Source organism: Staurois parvus, unplaced genomic scaffold (genome assembly GCF_062004578.1).
Source record: "Staurois parvus isolate SC_StPar_1 unplaced genomic scaffold, SC_StPar_1.0 ptg000773l, whole genome shotgun sequence".
NCBI classification, from domain to species: Eukaryota; Metazoa; Chordata; class Amphibia; order Anura; family Ranidae; genus Staurois; species Staurois parvus.
Genome location: NW_028318569.1, coordinates 395,947 through 411,557, shown reverse-complemented (window position 1 = coordinate 411,557; position 15,611 = coordinate 395,947). Strand labels below are relative to the sequence as shown.

At 45.6% G+C, this 15,611-nt stretch overlaps 1 protein-coding gene across 2 annotated transcripts in view; it reads left to right on the top strand.

The window, feature by feature from the left end:
- CIB3 (calcium and integrin binding family member 3) overlaps nt 1-13,499 on the top strand; it is a 202,427-nt gene extending 188,928 nt beyond the window's left edge. The window contains exons 5-6 of one of the 2 annotated variants that reach the window (XM_089654529.1): nt 9,586-9,781; nt 12,137-13,499. In XM_089654529.1, coding sequence (XP_089510655.1) covers nt 9,586-9,781; nt 12,137-12,263 — 323 coding nt within the window. In that variant the 3' untranslated portion in view covers nt 12,264-13,499. Of the gene's footprint in view, nt 1-9,585; nt 9,782-11,822 lie in introns of both variants that reach the window. The other variant, XM_089654530.1, reaches the window with a different exon arrangement.
- Nucleotides 13,500-15,611: the final 2,112 nt, after the last annotated feature.

Sequence of the window (15,611 nt, the reverse complement as noted above, 5' to 3'; positions counted from 1 at the left end):
GGACACAGAATTGTTTCTCAGGGACACAGAACTGTTACTCAGGGACACAGAATTGTTACTCAGGGACAGACATAGAATTGTTACTCAGGGACAGACACAGAATTGTTACTCAGGGACACAGAATTGTTACTGAGGGACACAGAATTGTTACTCAGGGACAGACACAGAATTGTTACTCAGGGACACAGAATTGTTACTGAGGGACACAGAATTGTTACTGAGGGACACAGAATTGTTACTCAGGGACACAGAACTGTTACTCAGGGACACAGAATTGTTACTGAGGGACACAGAATTGTTACTGAGGGACACAGAATTGTTACTCAGGGACAGACACAAAATTGTTACTGAGGGACACAGAATTGTTACTGAGGGACACAGAATTGTTACTGAGGGACACAGAATTGTTACTGAGGGACACAGAATTGTTACTGAGGGACACAGAATTCTTACTCAGGGACACAGAATTCTTACTCAGGGACACAGAATTGTTACTCAGGGACACAGAATTGTTACTCAGGGACACAGAACTGTTACTCAGGGACACAGAATTGTTACTCAGGGACACAGAACTGTTACTCAGGGACAGACACAGAATTGTTACTGAGGGACACAGAATTGTTACTGAGGGACACAGAATTAACAGTTCTGTGTCCCTGAGTAACAATTCTGTGTCCCTCAGTAACAATTCTGTGTCTGTCCCTCAGTAACAATTCTGTGTCTGTCCCTCAGTAACAATTCTGTGTCTGTCCCTGAGTAACAATTCTGTGTCCCTCAGTAACAATTCTGTGTCCCTCAGTAACAATTCTGTGTCTGTCCCCGAGTAACAATTCTGTGTCCCTGAGTAACAGTTCTGTGTCCCTGAGTAACAGTTCTGTGTCCCTAAGTTACAATTCTGTGTCCCTCAGTAACAATTCTGTGTCCCTCAGTAACAATTCTGTGTCCCTCAGTAACAATTCTGTGTCTGTCCCTGAGTAACAACTCAGGGACAGACACAGAATTGTTACTGAGGGACACAGAATTGTTACTGAGGGACACAGAATTGTTACTGAGGGACACAGAATTGTAACTTAGGGACACAGAACTGTTACTCAGGGACACAGAACTGTTACTCAGGGACACAGAATTGTTACTCGGGGACAGACACAGAATTGTTACTGAGGGACACAGAATTGTTACTGAGGGACACAGAATTGTTACTCAGGGACAGACACAGAATTGTTACTGAGGGACAGACACAGAATTGTTACTGAGGGACACAGAATTGTTACTCAGGGACACAGAATTGTTACTCAGGGACACAGAACTGTTACTCAGGGACACAGTATTGTTACTCAGGGACACAGAATTGTTACTCAGGGACACAGAATTGTTACTCAGGGACAGACACAGAATTGTTACTGAGGGACAGAGAATTGTTACTGAGGGACACAGAATTGTTACTGAGGGACACAGAATTGTTACTCAGGGACAGACACAGAATTGTTACTGAGGGACACAGAATTGTTACTGAGGGACGCAGAATTGTTACTCAGGGACGCAGAATTGTTACTCAGGGACGCAGAACTGTTACTCAGGGACGCAGAACTGTTACTCAGGGACGCAGAATTGTTACTCAGGGACGCAGAACTGTTACTCAGGGACACAGAATTGTTACTCAGGGACACAGAACTGTTACTCAGGGACAAAGAATTGTTACTCAGGGACACAGAACTATTACTCAGGGACACAGAATTGTTACTCAGGGACAGACACAGAATTGTTACTGAGGGACACAGAATTGTTACTGAGGGACAGACACAGAATTGTTACTGAGGGACACAGAATTGTTACTCAGGGACACAGAATTGTTACTCAGGGACAGACACAGAATTGTTACTCAGGGACAGACACAGAATTGTTACTGAGGGACACAGAATTGTTACTGAGGGAAACAGAATTGTTACTGAGGGACACAGAATTGTTACTCAGGGACAGACACAGAATTGTTACTCAGGGACAGACACAGAATTGTTACTGAGGGACACAGAATTGTTACTGAGGGAAACAGAATTGTTACTGAGGGACACAGAATTGTTACTCAGGGACAGACACAGAATTGTTACTCAGGGACAGACACAGAATTGTTACTGAGGGACACAGAATTGTTACTCAGGGACACAGAATTGTTACTCAGGGACACAGAACTGTTACTCAGGGACACAGAATTGTTACTCAGGGACAGACACAGAATTGTTACTGAGGGACACAGAATTGTTACTCAGGGACAGACACAGAATTGTTACTGAGGGACACAGAATTGTTACTGAGGGACACAGAATTGTTACTGAGGGACACAGAATTGTTACTCAGGGACACAGAACTGTTACTCAGGGACACAGAATTGTTACTCAGGGACAGACACAGAACTGTTACTCAGGGACACAGAATTGTTACTCAGGGACAGACACAGAGTTGTTACTGAGGGACACAGAGTTGTTACTGAGGGACACAGAGTTGTTACTGAGGGACACAGAGTTGTTACTGAGGGACACAGAATTGTTACTGAGGGACACAGAATTGTTACTCAGGGACAGACACAGAATTGTTACTGAGGGACACAGAATTGTTACTGAGGGACACAGAATTGTTACTCAGGGACACAGAACTGTTACTCAGGGACACAGAACTGTTACTCAGGGACACAGAATTGTTACTCAGGGACACAATTGTTACTCAGGGACACAGAATTGTTACTCAGGGACACAGAACTGTTACTCAGGGACACAGAATTGTTACTGAGGGACACAGAATTGTTACTGAGGGAAACAGAATTGTTACTGAGGGACACAGAAATGTTACTGAGGGACAGACACAGAATTGTTACTGAGGGACACAGAATTGTTACTGAGGGACACAGAATTGTTACTGAGGGACACAGAATTGTTACTGAGGGACACAGAATTGTTACTGAGGGACACAGAATTGTTACTGAGGGACACAGAATTTTTACTCAGGGACACAGAACTGTTACTCAGGGACACAGAATTGTTACTCAGGGACACAGAATTGTTACTGAGGGACACAGAATTGTTACTGAGGGACACAGAATTGTTACTCAGGGACAGACACAGAATTGTTACTCAGGGACAGACACAGAATTGTTTCTGAGGGACACAGAATTGTTACTGAGGGACACAGAATTGTTACTCAGGGACACAGAATTGTTACTCAGGGACACAGAACTGTTACTCAGGGACACAGAATTGTTACTCAGGGACAGACACAGAATTGTTACTCAGGGACAGACACAGAATTGTTACTGAGGGACACAGAATTGTTACTGAGGGACACAGAATTGTTACTCAGGGACAGACACAGAATTGTTACTGGGGGACACAGAATTGTTACTGAGGGACACAGAATTGTTACTGAGGGACACAGAATTGTTACTCAGGGACACAGAACTGTTACTCAGGGACACAGAACTGTTACTGAGGGACACAGAACTGTTACTGAGGGACACAGAATTGTTACTGAGGGACACAGAATTGTTACTCAGGGACACAGAATTGTTACTCAGGGACACAGAACTGTTACTCAGGGACACAGAATCGTTACTCAGGGACACAGAATCGTTGAATTAAAGAGTATGTCAGACAACACGCAGAGGAGTGGCAGAGGAGGCAATGTTTCAGGAGCGAGCAGACGTGGCAGCAGAGGAAGGGGTCGAGGCAGCACTAGTCGCAGCCAGAGGCCAGTGCTCCCGGTGTCATCCAGCGGTCGTGTCTCCACCGACAACCCTGCCGTCATCGATTGGTTGGCTCGGTCGTCTTCCTCTTCCCAGGTCACCTCTGACACCTACAGCCAACGGTCGGTGGGTACGTCAGACACAACCGTTAGTTGGCATGGCCCGGGAGCAAGCCCACTGAAATCACGTGTCCTCTACCCGCCCCTGTCCTTTGGTGTTCCCTCAGCAAGCGAAGTGTCGCATGCTGTGGGCTCAGCCCCACTGTACAGTGAGGAAGAGCTAACAGACGGCGGTCAGGAACGGGGGGAGATATCCGCCTCTTCAGCAGCCAGGCGAAGAAGTACTGGCGAGGAGAGTGGCTCGGTAGCCGGTCTAGAGACAGGTCTGTCTCCTGACCCACACGCAGCCGAGGGGGCTAGTAGTGAGGCGGAGACCCTAATTGATGATGATGAGGCTGATCGCACTTGGCAGCCTCGTCGTCATCAGGCTATTGCTTCCGCATCATCAGGAGAAGAGGGTGCCAGCTTGCCAGCGAGCAAAACAGTCGTTGGGTTGCCCAGGAGGCAGCAGGGTCACAGCAGTGTCAGTGGAGGCAAACGGCCATGGAGTAGAGCACCAGCTCCACTGCAGCCTACCACCACGGCCAGTAGTGGTGCCGGTGTGCACGGAGGAAGTAGCAGTCAGCCAGTGAGGAGTATCGGGGGCAAAGTTTCCTACTCGGCGGTGTGGCAATTTTTCGTCAAGCCGCCCGAGGAAGTAAACGTAGCCGTATGTCGACTATGTGGCCAGAAACTCAAGCGTGGCCAGGGGGCCCATGTTGGGACTACAGCGTTGCGGCAGCATATGCAGCGTCGCCATTCGGTGGCCTGGGAAAACCGTGATAAAGATACGGCGGTTCTGCCTGCCCCAGCCCCCGCTCCATCACCCGCTCCGTTACTTGCTCCGTCACCCGACGTCAATCTCCCTCTATCAGCCAGTCAAGGCTCCAACACCTCTGCTGAGGGGAGTTGTCGCTCGTTGGCATCTTCCGCTCGTTCAGATGCTCCTTCTCCTGCTACTCCTCTTCACGGATTCCGTCAGCAGTCTTTCTTGGAATCCGTTTCCAAGAGACAACAGTTTGCGAGCACGCACCCGACGGTGCAGAAGCTGAACGTCCTCCTGTCCAAGTTGCTGGTGCTGCAGTCCCTCCCTTTCCAAGTGGTGGACTCAGCACCTTTCCGAGAAATGATGGCTTGTGCCGCGCCGCGGTGGAGAGTGCCAAGCCGGCATTTCTTCGCCAAAAAGGCAGTGCCAGCCCTGCATTCACATGTAGAAGAGATGGTGGGCCAGTCTTTGAGCATGTCGGTCTCTGCCAAAGTGCATGGCAGCGCCGACGTGTGGAGCTGTAACTACGGTCAGGGACAGTACATGTCATTTACGGCCCACTGGGTGAACGTGGTGCCGGCACAGCCGCACCAGCAACTTGGACAGGTCACGCCGCTTTTGCCTCCACGTTTGCACGTCCTTGGTCCAGCAAAGATGTCCGCCTCTACCACCTCTTCTTCCGCCGTGTCCTCAGCCGCCACCCCCTTGCCAAGTCCCATTACCCGACCGGCATATCACATGTGCAGGGCGCAACGGTGTCACGCTGTGCTGCACCTGGTATGCCTTGGCGAACGTAGTCACACAGGGGAGGAACTTCTGAGTGTAATGAACAGAGAAATCGACAGATGGCTGTCTCTGCGCAAACTGAAAATCGGAACCATGTTGACCGACAACGGAAAGAACATGGTGTCTGCTCTGCGTCAGGGAAGGTTGCGCCATGCATGGCTCACGTGTTCAATCTGGTTGTCAAGCGGTTCCTAAAATCCACCATCCCACTGCAAGACATCCTTAAAATGTCACGTAAACTTTGCATGCATTTCAGCCATTCCTACACCGCAAAGCACACCCTCCTTGAGCTGCAGCGGCAGAACAGAATTCCACAGCATCGCCTGATCTGCGACGTTGCAACAAGGTGGAATTCAACCCTACATATGTTAGACCGCCTTTACGAACAGCGAAAGGCCATCACCGATTTCCTGATGTTACAAGCGGATAAAGGTACTCCCCTGTGTAACTTAGATGTCAGCCATTGGCAGCTCATGCGTGACACCTGCCGCTTGCTCAGGCCCTTTGAGGAGGCCACGCTATTCATGAGTCGGCAGGACTATGGGATGAACGACGTCATTCCTCTGTTGCACGTCCTGGAACAAATGCTGTTAACAATGGCTGGTCAGGGTGCGGTAGACGTGGCGCACAGATCTCAACGCCACATGACCCCTGTGGGGGCAGGACAGGAAGAAGAGGAGGAGGTAGAGGAGGACATTGGTGCTCAGGAATTATTGAGTGAAATGGGTGGTTTTTCCACTCAGCGGACAGGAGTGGAGGAGCAGGAGCATCTGGTAGAGGAGGAGGAGGAGGAGACAGAGGACCCAGACGCACCGTGGCAGTATGCTGTGGAGATGGAGGCAGGGAGTCCCTCGCATTCCTTGGCACAAATGGCCCATAGCATGCTCGCTTGCTTGCGTAGCGACAGCCGAATAATAACCATCAGACAGAGGGATGACTTTTGGCTGTCCACCTTGTTGGACCCTCGCTACCGTTCAAAAATGGTGGCCTTTTTCACACCTGCTGAGAGGGAGGCCAAAATAACGTACTATAAAAACCACCTATGTAGTCAGTTGGTCTCTGCCTTTCTGCGCCAACGTCCATCCTCAGACACTGTGGGCCCTGTGCGCTCGCGTTCCGCTGCCATGGCAGCAGGGGAGGGGTGGGGTGGTAGGAGCAGTGGCAGCTCCACCAGCAGCGTCCGCCTCAGTCTGCAGTCGATGATGAGTAGCTTTCTTCACCAGCGCAGTGAGGAAACTACTCAGCCGCAGCAGCAGCAGCATCAGGTGGACCTGGAGCAGGACCTCAAACAACAGGCTTGGGCCTACTTGGACAGCACCCTGCCAACCGAGGTAGACAATCCCCTTGACTACTGGGCAACAAAACTTGACCTTTGGCCCCAACTAGCTGAATTTGCCCTTGAAAGGCTGTCATGCCCGGCCAGTAGCGTGGCATCGGAGCGCGTGTTTAGTGCGGCAGGAGGTATTGTAACTCCGCGGAGGACACGACTGTCCACCCAAAGTGTGGAGAGACTCACGTTTGTGAAAATGAATCAGGCGTGGATTAGTCTGGATTTCAAACCACCAGTTCCTGACACAACTGACTAAATCCGCCATGAATCATGCCCCAAACATGTTATTATTTTTAACATAGGCCTCTGTATGGCCTTCAATTTAAGCTGCTTACGCTTCGCCACTCTGCCATGGGCCCCTGTACCGCCTCCTCTTGCTGCTTCCAGGTCCAGAGTGTGTCATGGGTCCCTGTACGGCCTCCCATTGCTGCTGTCTCCATCGCCACACTCTGCCATGTGCCACTTTCAGGTCTCACACTGCTGGTGGGTTCCATTTTGTCATAGGGTGCTGGCAGATTACGGGCCTCCCATTGCTGCTGCCAGGCCCGTAATCTGCCATGGGCCCCTGTACCGCCTCCTCATGCTGCTGCCAGGCCCGTAATCTGTCATGGGTCCCTGTACGGCCTCCCATTGCTGCTGTCTCCATCGCCACACTCTGCCATGTGCCACTTTCAGGTCTCCTCATACTGCTGGTGGGTTCCATTTTGTCATAGGGTGCTGGCAGATTACGGGCCTCCCATTGCTGCTGCCAGGCCCGTAATCTGCCATGGGCCCCCGTACCTCCTCCTCATGCTGCTGCCAGGTCCAGAGTGTCTCATGGGTCCCTGTACAGCCTCCCATTGCTGCTGTCTCCATCGCCACACTCTGCCATGTGCCACTTTCAGGTCTCCTCACACTGCTGGTGGGTTCCATTTTGTCATAGGGTGCTAGCAGATTACGGGCCTCCCATTGCTGCTGCCAGGCCGGTAATCTGCCATGGGCCCCCGTACCGCCTCCTCATGCTGCTGCCAGGTCCAGAGAGTCTCATGGGTCCCTGTATGGCCTCCCATTGCTGCTGTCTCCATCGCCACACTCTGCCATGTGCCACTTTCAGGTCTCCTCACACTGCTGGTGGGTTCCATTTTGTCATAGGGTGCTGGCAGATTACGGGCCTCCCATTGCTGCTGCCAGGCCCGTAATCTGCCATGGGCCCCCGTACCGCCTCCTCATGCTGCTGCCAGGTCCAGAGTCTCTCATGGGTCCCTGTACGGCCTCCCATTGCTGCTGTCTCCATCGCCACACTCTGCCATGTGCCACTTTCAGGTCTCCTCACACTGCTGGTGGGTTCCATTTTGTCATAGGGTGCTGGCAGATTACGGGCCTCCCATTGCTGCTGCCAGGCCCGTAATCTGCCATGGGCCCCCGTACCGACTCCTCATGCTGCTGCCAGGCCCGTAATCTGTCATGGGCCCCTGTACCACCTCCCCATGCTGCTGCCAGGTCCAGAGTGTCTCATGGGTCCCTGTACGGCCTCCCATTGCTGCTGTCTCCATCGCCACACTCTGCCATGTGCCACTTTCAGGTCTCCTCACACTGCTGGTGGGTTCCATTTTGTCATAGGGTGCTGGCAGATTACGGGCCTCCCATTGCTGCTGCCAGGCCCGTAATCTGCCATGGGCCCCCGTACCGACTCCTCATGCTGCTGCCAGGCCCGTAATCTGTCATGGGCCCCTGTACCGCCTCCTCATGCTGCTGCCAGGTCCAGAGTGTCTCATGGGTCCCTGTACGGCCTCCCATTGCTGCTGTCTCCATCGCCACACTCTGCCATGTGCCACTTTCAGGTCTGCTCACACTGCTGGTGGGTTCCATTTTGTCATAGGGTGCTGTATGGCCTCCCATTGCTGCTGCCTCCACCGCCACACTGTGGCTCCACACTCTGGTTTTGGCCCCGTGACTGCCCAAATGAGTGAAGTGTGCGGTGATTCTAAGATCGACGGCACTCATCTGCATGTCATACTGACTGACAGTATTATTTCTCTTCCCCAGCAGACTCCAAGGGCATTTAAATTAAAGGTACAGTGTTTTGCACTAATATAAAGGCTCTCTGAAGCCTAGAAACACCCTTTTTATAAGTTAAATTCGCAGCGAATATATTTGACTCGAATCAAATTTATTCCGCAAATTCTCCGAATCAGCCGAATCGAATTTTTGAATACTTCGCTCATCTCTAATAACAATCCTTAGATTTAGTGGCTGCATTAGATTTATTTTTTAGGCATTTTTTTTTTTTTATTCCACCTGATGATCCAGGAGAAATATATATATATATAGAGAGAGAGAGAGAGAGAGAGAGAGACAGCCAGCCCTGGAGAAATGGATTTGGTGGGACTGTGTCATAGTGAAAAAAGCAATTTTAGTAAATTACGACTTACTCAATTTCATTGGTAATCAAGGAAATATCCAATCCCTCAGGATTGACTGCAGTACCTTCCTATTGGGCCTGTTACCTTGCGGTCAGCTCCAGCTGGTTGAGTAAGGTGATGGCAACTTAGTGGCATCCCACTGCACCAATCGGATATTTACAGTTACCTTCTCCACACCCTACCCCTTGGTTTGTCCATTTATGTGAATGTCCATACATATATAACAAATAAGAATGTTCAGCAAATATTCTTAATCATTGGGTGATGAACAGAGATAATCAATGCGCATCCCAGTTTCCTATTCCAGTGATCTAATGGAGTACCTAAAAAGTGTATGGCTGCATTTCCAGTATTTAAAAAGAACACTCTTCTATCATTCTAAGTTTTGCAGAATATTTTTCACTTGCCATGTTTAAATGGTGTACCAATAAATTGTATTAATGATTAAAGTATATTTTCCCACATTTTTTCAGATTTCAATAATGACGATTACATATGTAAATCAGATTTGGAAAAGACACTGAATAAGCTGACTCGAAATGAGCTAACACCAGAAGAAGTGTGTCTGGTATGTGATAAGGTAATAGACGAAGCTGATGTAGACAACGATGGAAAGCTGTCTCTGGAAGATTTCCAACACATGATCATAAGAGCTCCAGACTTTCTTAGGTAACACAAGACACTTTATAGCACTAATTTTAATCAAGACTGTTTTAAAACATTTTACTGAGGAAAATAAATCATTAAAGGATAAGTTCACTTTTTGGACAAAAATAATAAGTTTTTTGCAGGCAAAAAATGTGCATTTACTATTTTTGTCAACAGAAGCCTGGAAAGTATTGCACCAGTATTGCTGTATTGCCCCAGCGATCAGTAGTTCGCTGATGCCATGTCTCCTGCAGACCTGTCAGAATATCTGCTTGCCATACAGGATGTACAGTGAAGCAGATATTCCGACAGGAAGCTTCAATGAGGAGCGCCGTGGTAGTTCATTGAAAACTACAAGTGGACAGCCACTAAAGCTGTCGGGACTTGTAGGCACTCATTCACAGAACTTTGTTCATGAGTGACGTGGCCATGTGGACAGAGCCCCGCACAGCCTGCTGTTTTCAAATCTGACAGATAGTACGGGAAGAAGTTCTCCCCGTACTATCTGTCAGAGGGAGGGGAGGGGGCGGTGGGCAAGGCTGCTTTTTGCTAAGAAAAAATGGATTCAGTTTATATCAGTTAACATCCAACTTCTGTTTAGTTCTGTTCCTTTTACACCCATTTTTCACCTGTTTTTTGTCCTCTTCCATTTTTTAAACAATACAAAAATGCAGACTTGTTCCGTTTAAAAAAATGGACCTTAACGGAAACAAATGAAAAACAGACAGACGGAATGCCCGTGTGAAAGGGGCCTAACTAGGCAAAATATATTTTTTAGCTTTGGATAGAGTGAAGAGGGGTTAGAACATTTGTCAGGTTTTTATTATTGTCTGTGTCCCTGTTAGGGATATTCATCCTCTCTATGTGAAGGAAATTGAAGGAAAATTATAAATTTGGGATTTTTCCCAAAACAGTAATAGAGGGCCAATCTTCCCTGGGGACACTGCTTCTGGCAACCCTGGTGACAGCTATTGATTCGTTTTCATTACTTATTTTTTTCACAATTAGGTCAAACAAAACAACTGAAACGTAAAGTGAATCTGTGTCCATATCATGCACACTAAAGTACAGATTATGAACAGTCAGTAAAAACACTTTATACAAGCACTCACTCACCTCTGCATCTATAAGTATTGTTAAGAAATTAATTTTCAAAGTTCACAAAAAAGGCACTTTATTTCTCGATGAGAGTAGACCCTTGGTAGCCTGTCTGCTCTTTACTGTAAACAAACAACAGGAGGTTTCTAAGCTGTTAGAAATTGACTGAAACCCGGCTTGTTGTGATTTTTGAGGGTCTTAGAAAATAAATAGATTTATATTAAAAAAAAAAAACAGGAGTTGGGGCTTTTTTAACCACTTTTCCCCCTAATTCCCTTTAAGACCCAGAGCATTTTTCATTTTGGGGATCTCAGTTCCACACATTATCCCTCTGAGCAGTTGCAATCTTAATATATCATGCATAATTTTTTTTAGGTATAGATAGAGCTTTAATTTGGTAGCAGATTTGGAAACATACAGAATGCTATATTTTGTTTCCTTGGTTGGTAATAGGAATAAATAATGCAAATGTAAAAAATGTAAATTTCATGTAATTTTTTCCAATGTAATTTTTATATTTTACACATCCCTTTGTATTTACCCCAAAGTATAATTGACAAGGTCTGCTAAATAAAATTATATCACAGTAATCCAACTCTTTTTTTTTAACACAGCAGGATGGTAAATCTCGAAGTGAATGTGTGTGTTTGACCTTGGGAGAGCTTTATTCTCCTATTTGATGCTTACATTTTTTTTTCATGGGAGGTCTGTCCAGCTGCAGGTGATCACCTCGTATAGTGGTCTATTGCTGGCTAAGGTAGCTGCGGGACTGAGCTGCAACAGCTCTGTCCCAGCCACTTTACTCAAAAGAAAAATAAAATGATTTCCCCCGCATAATGGTAATACATGTTTAACATCCCCCCATCATTACAAGTGAGTTGCATAAGCCTGTACTACAATACTCATGGCAAATATCATATTATTTGTTATTACTTTTTCTTCTTTTTTTTTTTCCTGTCAATAGCACCTTCCACATCCGGATTTAACAGCTGTGCGTCTTCAAAGAGAATACTCTTAATGCTGTAATTTCAAACTCAGGATTTATTAATCTGGAAATATCTGTGGCTAATGATTACATCTGGCTTTAACAGCTTGTGAAAACCAACAGTACAGCTCTGATTTGATTAAATTATGCATGCATCATAGTTACCTTTTCTGTCGTGGCCTGCAGACAGATCTCCTAAACATTCTGTTGTAATTATGCACTTTAACTGATCCAACGTTCATGTAAACAGTCCATATATAAATGTTTAGATCTTTTCTTTTTCTTTTTTTTAGAGTTTATTACCCATATCTGAATACTATTCATGGGATTACTATAGTGAGATTACAGGACTCCACAAAGAACTCTGGAGATAACTGCATTGATAAGTGTGCTTTACGTTTTAGTGGATTATTTTTGTAGCAAAGTATACTTATGGAGTGAATGATAATGATCCTCCCAAGACATCTTGCTCTCTAGCTCCCTCATCACCTCCTCCCATGCTCTCCTCCAGGACTTCTCCAAAGCCTCTCCCATCCCCTGGAACTCCCTACCGCAGTATGTCTGGTCAGCCCCCACCCTGTCTACCTTTAGGCGATCTTTGAAAACTCACTTATTCAGGGAAGCCTACCCCACCTTTACTTAAGAACTGGACTTGAGCCATCTCCATCAGAATATCGCCTACAGCTATCACCTTTTGTACCACCTTCCCCTTCCTTTAGATTGTAAGCTCCATGAGCAGGGTCCTCCTGTTCCTTCTGTACTGAAATGTTTGTAATTGTACAGTCTCCCTTTATATTGTAAAGCGCTGTGGAAACTGTTGGCGTTATATAAATCCTGTATAATAATAATGCTTTAAACTTGGTTTTTTGTAAAACCACACTTACTGTAGTTTCAAAGCCATGATTACCTAAATTATTTGGGTTATAAATAAAGTTTTTTTTCCTTTGCACATGGTTTGTTCACATGTGCAATCTATTTAATAAAACAGGATGGTTCTCATTTATAAATGCTTTATTCACAATGGTGAATAGTAGTAGCCAGTCTGACACATTTTTATATTTCAAAATATAAAGTGTAACAAACTTTAAAAATAGTTCATTTTTTACTTAAATTGCTTCTATATATGTTGTCTATAAATGTTGCAGCAGTTTGCTTAATGATAATTACACTTAAAGTGGTTGTAAACCCTTACATACAGTATACCCAGTGAAGTGACTAGCCTCAGGTGATACACATAAAGTAGATTAAATAAATTCTCCGGAAAAAGAAAAAAAAAAGAAGGCTCTGCTCCCGATGCTAGCTCCCACCGTCTGCCTGCTCCACTGGCTTGACAGTTCTTAAATATGTAAGGGGCAGGGCCACCCAGTGACATTACGCGTGTGGCCCTACCTACTTGTGACATCATTGACCCAGCAAATCCCAAATGATGCCACAAGGGGCGGGGTCACATACATGTGTCCCCTGGGCGGCCCCTCCCCTTACATATTTAAGAACTGTCAAGCCAGAGGAGAGGCAGACGGCTGGAAGTCAGCATCGGGAGTGGAGCCTTCTTTTTTTCTTTTTTTTTTTCGGGTAGTGGTGGCATCGTGATTGACATTGGATCTACTGCGGAGGACATTCTTTTATTTCTCTTCTTTTAATAAAGGACTTTTCAAAGCCTGTCTCCTGTATTTTTTCACACTACATTTTTTTTCTTGTGAATGGATAGCGATACCATGCAACCCATACTCATTCACATGGGGGGTGGGGCGGAATCTGGAGGCCCCCTTGCTAAAGGGGGCTTTCAGATTCCGATAGGCCCCCTGCCCGCAGACCCCCACAACCACAGGCAAGGGTTGTGGGGAAGAGGCCCTTGTCCCCATCAACATGGGGACAAGGTGCACCCCCCCCCCATGTTGAGGGCATATGGCTCGCTCTCCCCCCCCCCTTTCCTGACCTGCCAGGCTGCATGCTCGGATAAGGGTCTGGTATGGATTTTGGGGGGGACCCTACGCCATTTTTTTTAAATTATTTTTTTAATTGACGGCAATTCTTTCTTTTACATTCAGCTGTCAGCCGGGAACATCTCTGACAGCTGAAACAATAATGCATGTTTTTCACTACTAAAATACTGCATGACTTGATAAAATAACTAATGCTGTATTTTAGTAGTGTTTTTGGTGAATTGAAACATTTTTTTTTTAAAATGCTATGCAGTATCCTACCGCATACTCTGATGCGGTAAGATACCGCTTAGTGAATTGTGCCCAGTGAGGCCAGTGAATGCCAGAATGCCCAAATGGTCAGTCCACCCCTGTGCACAACAATTTATCGCCACCAACCCACATTCAACCCTTACCAGACCATTTACATGGAAACCCATTACGGTTTCCGAATTTACATTTTTTTGGGGCCTAACCCTCAACATGAGCATTACTAAAAAAAAAATGAATTGCGGTTGTATTGGTCCACAGACCTGATTCATCATATGCCCATGTTCTCTGCTGCCATGGCCAGGCATAGATATGAGAGTGTAATGCGTTTTATGCATTTCAACAACAACACATTCTGTTGTCCTCGGGGTGACCCTGAATTTTACCAGCTCCACAAAATTCGGCCCCTCGTAAATCACCTTAACCGTTTCAATACCGTGCAATTTTACACCTTCCTGCCCAGGCCATTTTTCAGGTTTCAGCGCTCTCACACTTTGAATGACAATTGCGCGGTCATACAACATTGTACCCAAACTAAAATTTTATCATTTTCTTCACACAACTAGAGCTTTCTTTTGGTGGTATTTAATCACCGCTGGGGTTTTTATTTTTTGCTAAATTAACAAAAAAAGACCAAAAATTTTGAAAAAAAACACATTTTTCTTTGTTTCTGTTATAAAAGTTTACAAATAAATAATTGTTCTTCATAAATTTAGGCCGAGATCTATTCTGCTACATGTCTTTGGTGAAAATAACCCAAATTAGGATGTATTTTTTAGTTTGTAGGAAAGTTATAGAGTTCACAAACTATGGTATAGATCTGATTATTGATCAATCCTGAAGTACTGACGGCCAATCTAATTTCTTGAGGTCCAAGAATGTCAGAATAGTACAGATATCCCCAAATGACCCCTTTTTGCAGAGTAGACAGTCCGATGTACTTCATAAGAGGCATGGCGAGTTTTTTGAAGTTGTATTTTTTTGTCATAATTTTTCGGAAAATGAAAAAATTTAAAAAATTATTTTCACTATTTTTTTTTTTACATACTGTCACCAGTGCAGTACAGCATCATCATATAACTGGCATGGCGGTGAACAGGGACACTGACTGGTGACAGTATGAAAAAAAAAAATATATATATATTTTTTTATTTTTTTAATTTTTTTATTATATTTAATTTTTTATTACTTTTTTTTATTTTTTTTAAGATTTTTTTTTCATATTTTACTATGACCAAAGTAGTACAATGTTACCATAGTAACATTGTACTACTTTGGGGAAGTGATCAGTATTTTTTTTTTTTACACAATTTGCTTATAGCAAAGAATTACTTTGCTATAAGCAAGCATTTACCTGAATGAAATCGATTCATTCAGCTTTTTTTTTTTTTTTTTGCGCTTAGCTGTGATTTGGTCACAGCTAATCACATGACGTGCATGTAATTAGCTGTGACCATTCACAGCTAGGCTCTAGTATACAATGGATGGCATCATGAATGAAGCCATCTATTGTATACAACTGTCATGTGACCTGCTGTGATTGGTCGCAGCAGGTCACATGGTACCAGCAACGGGA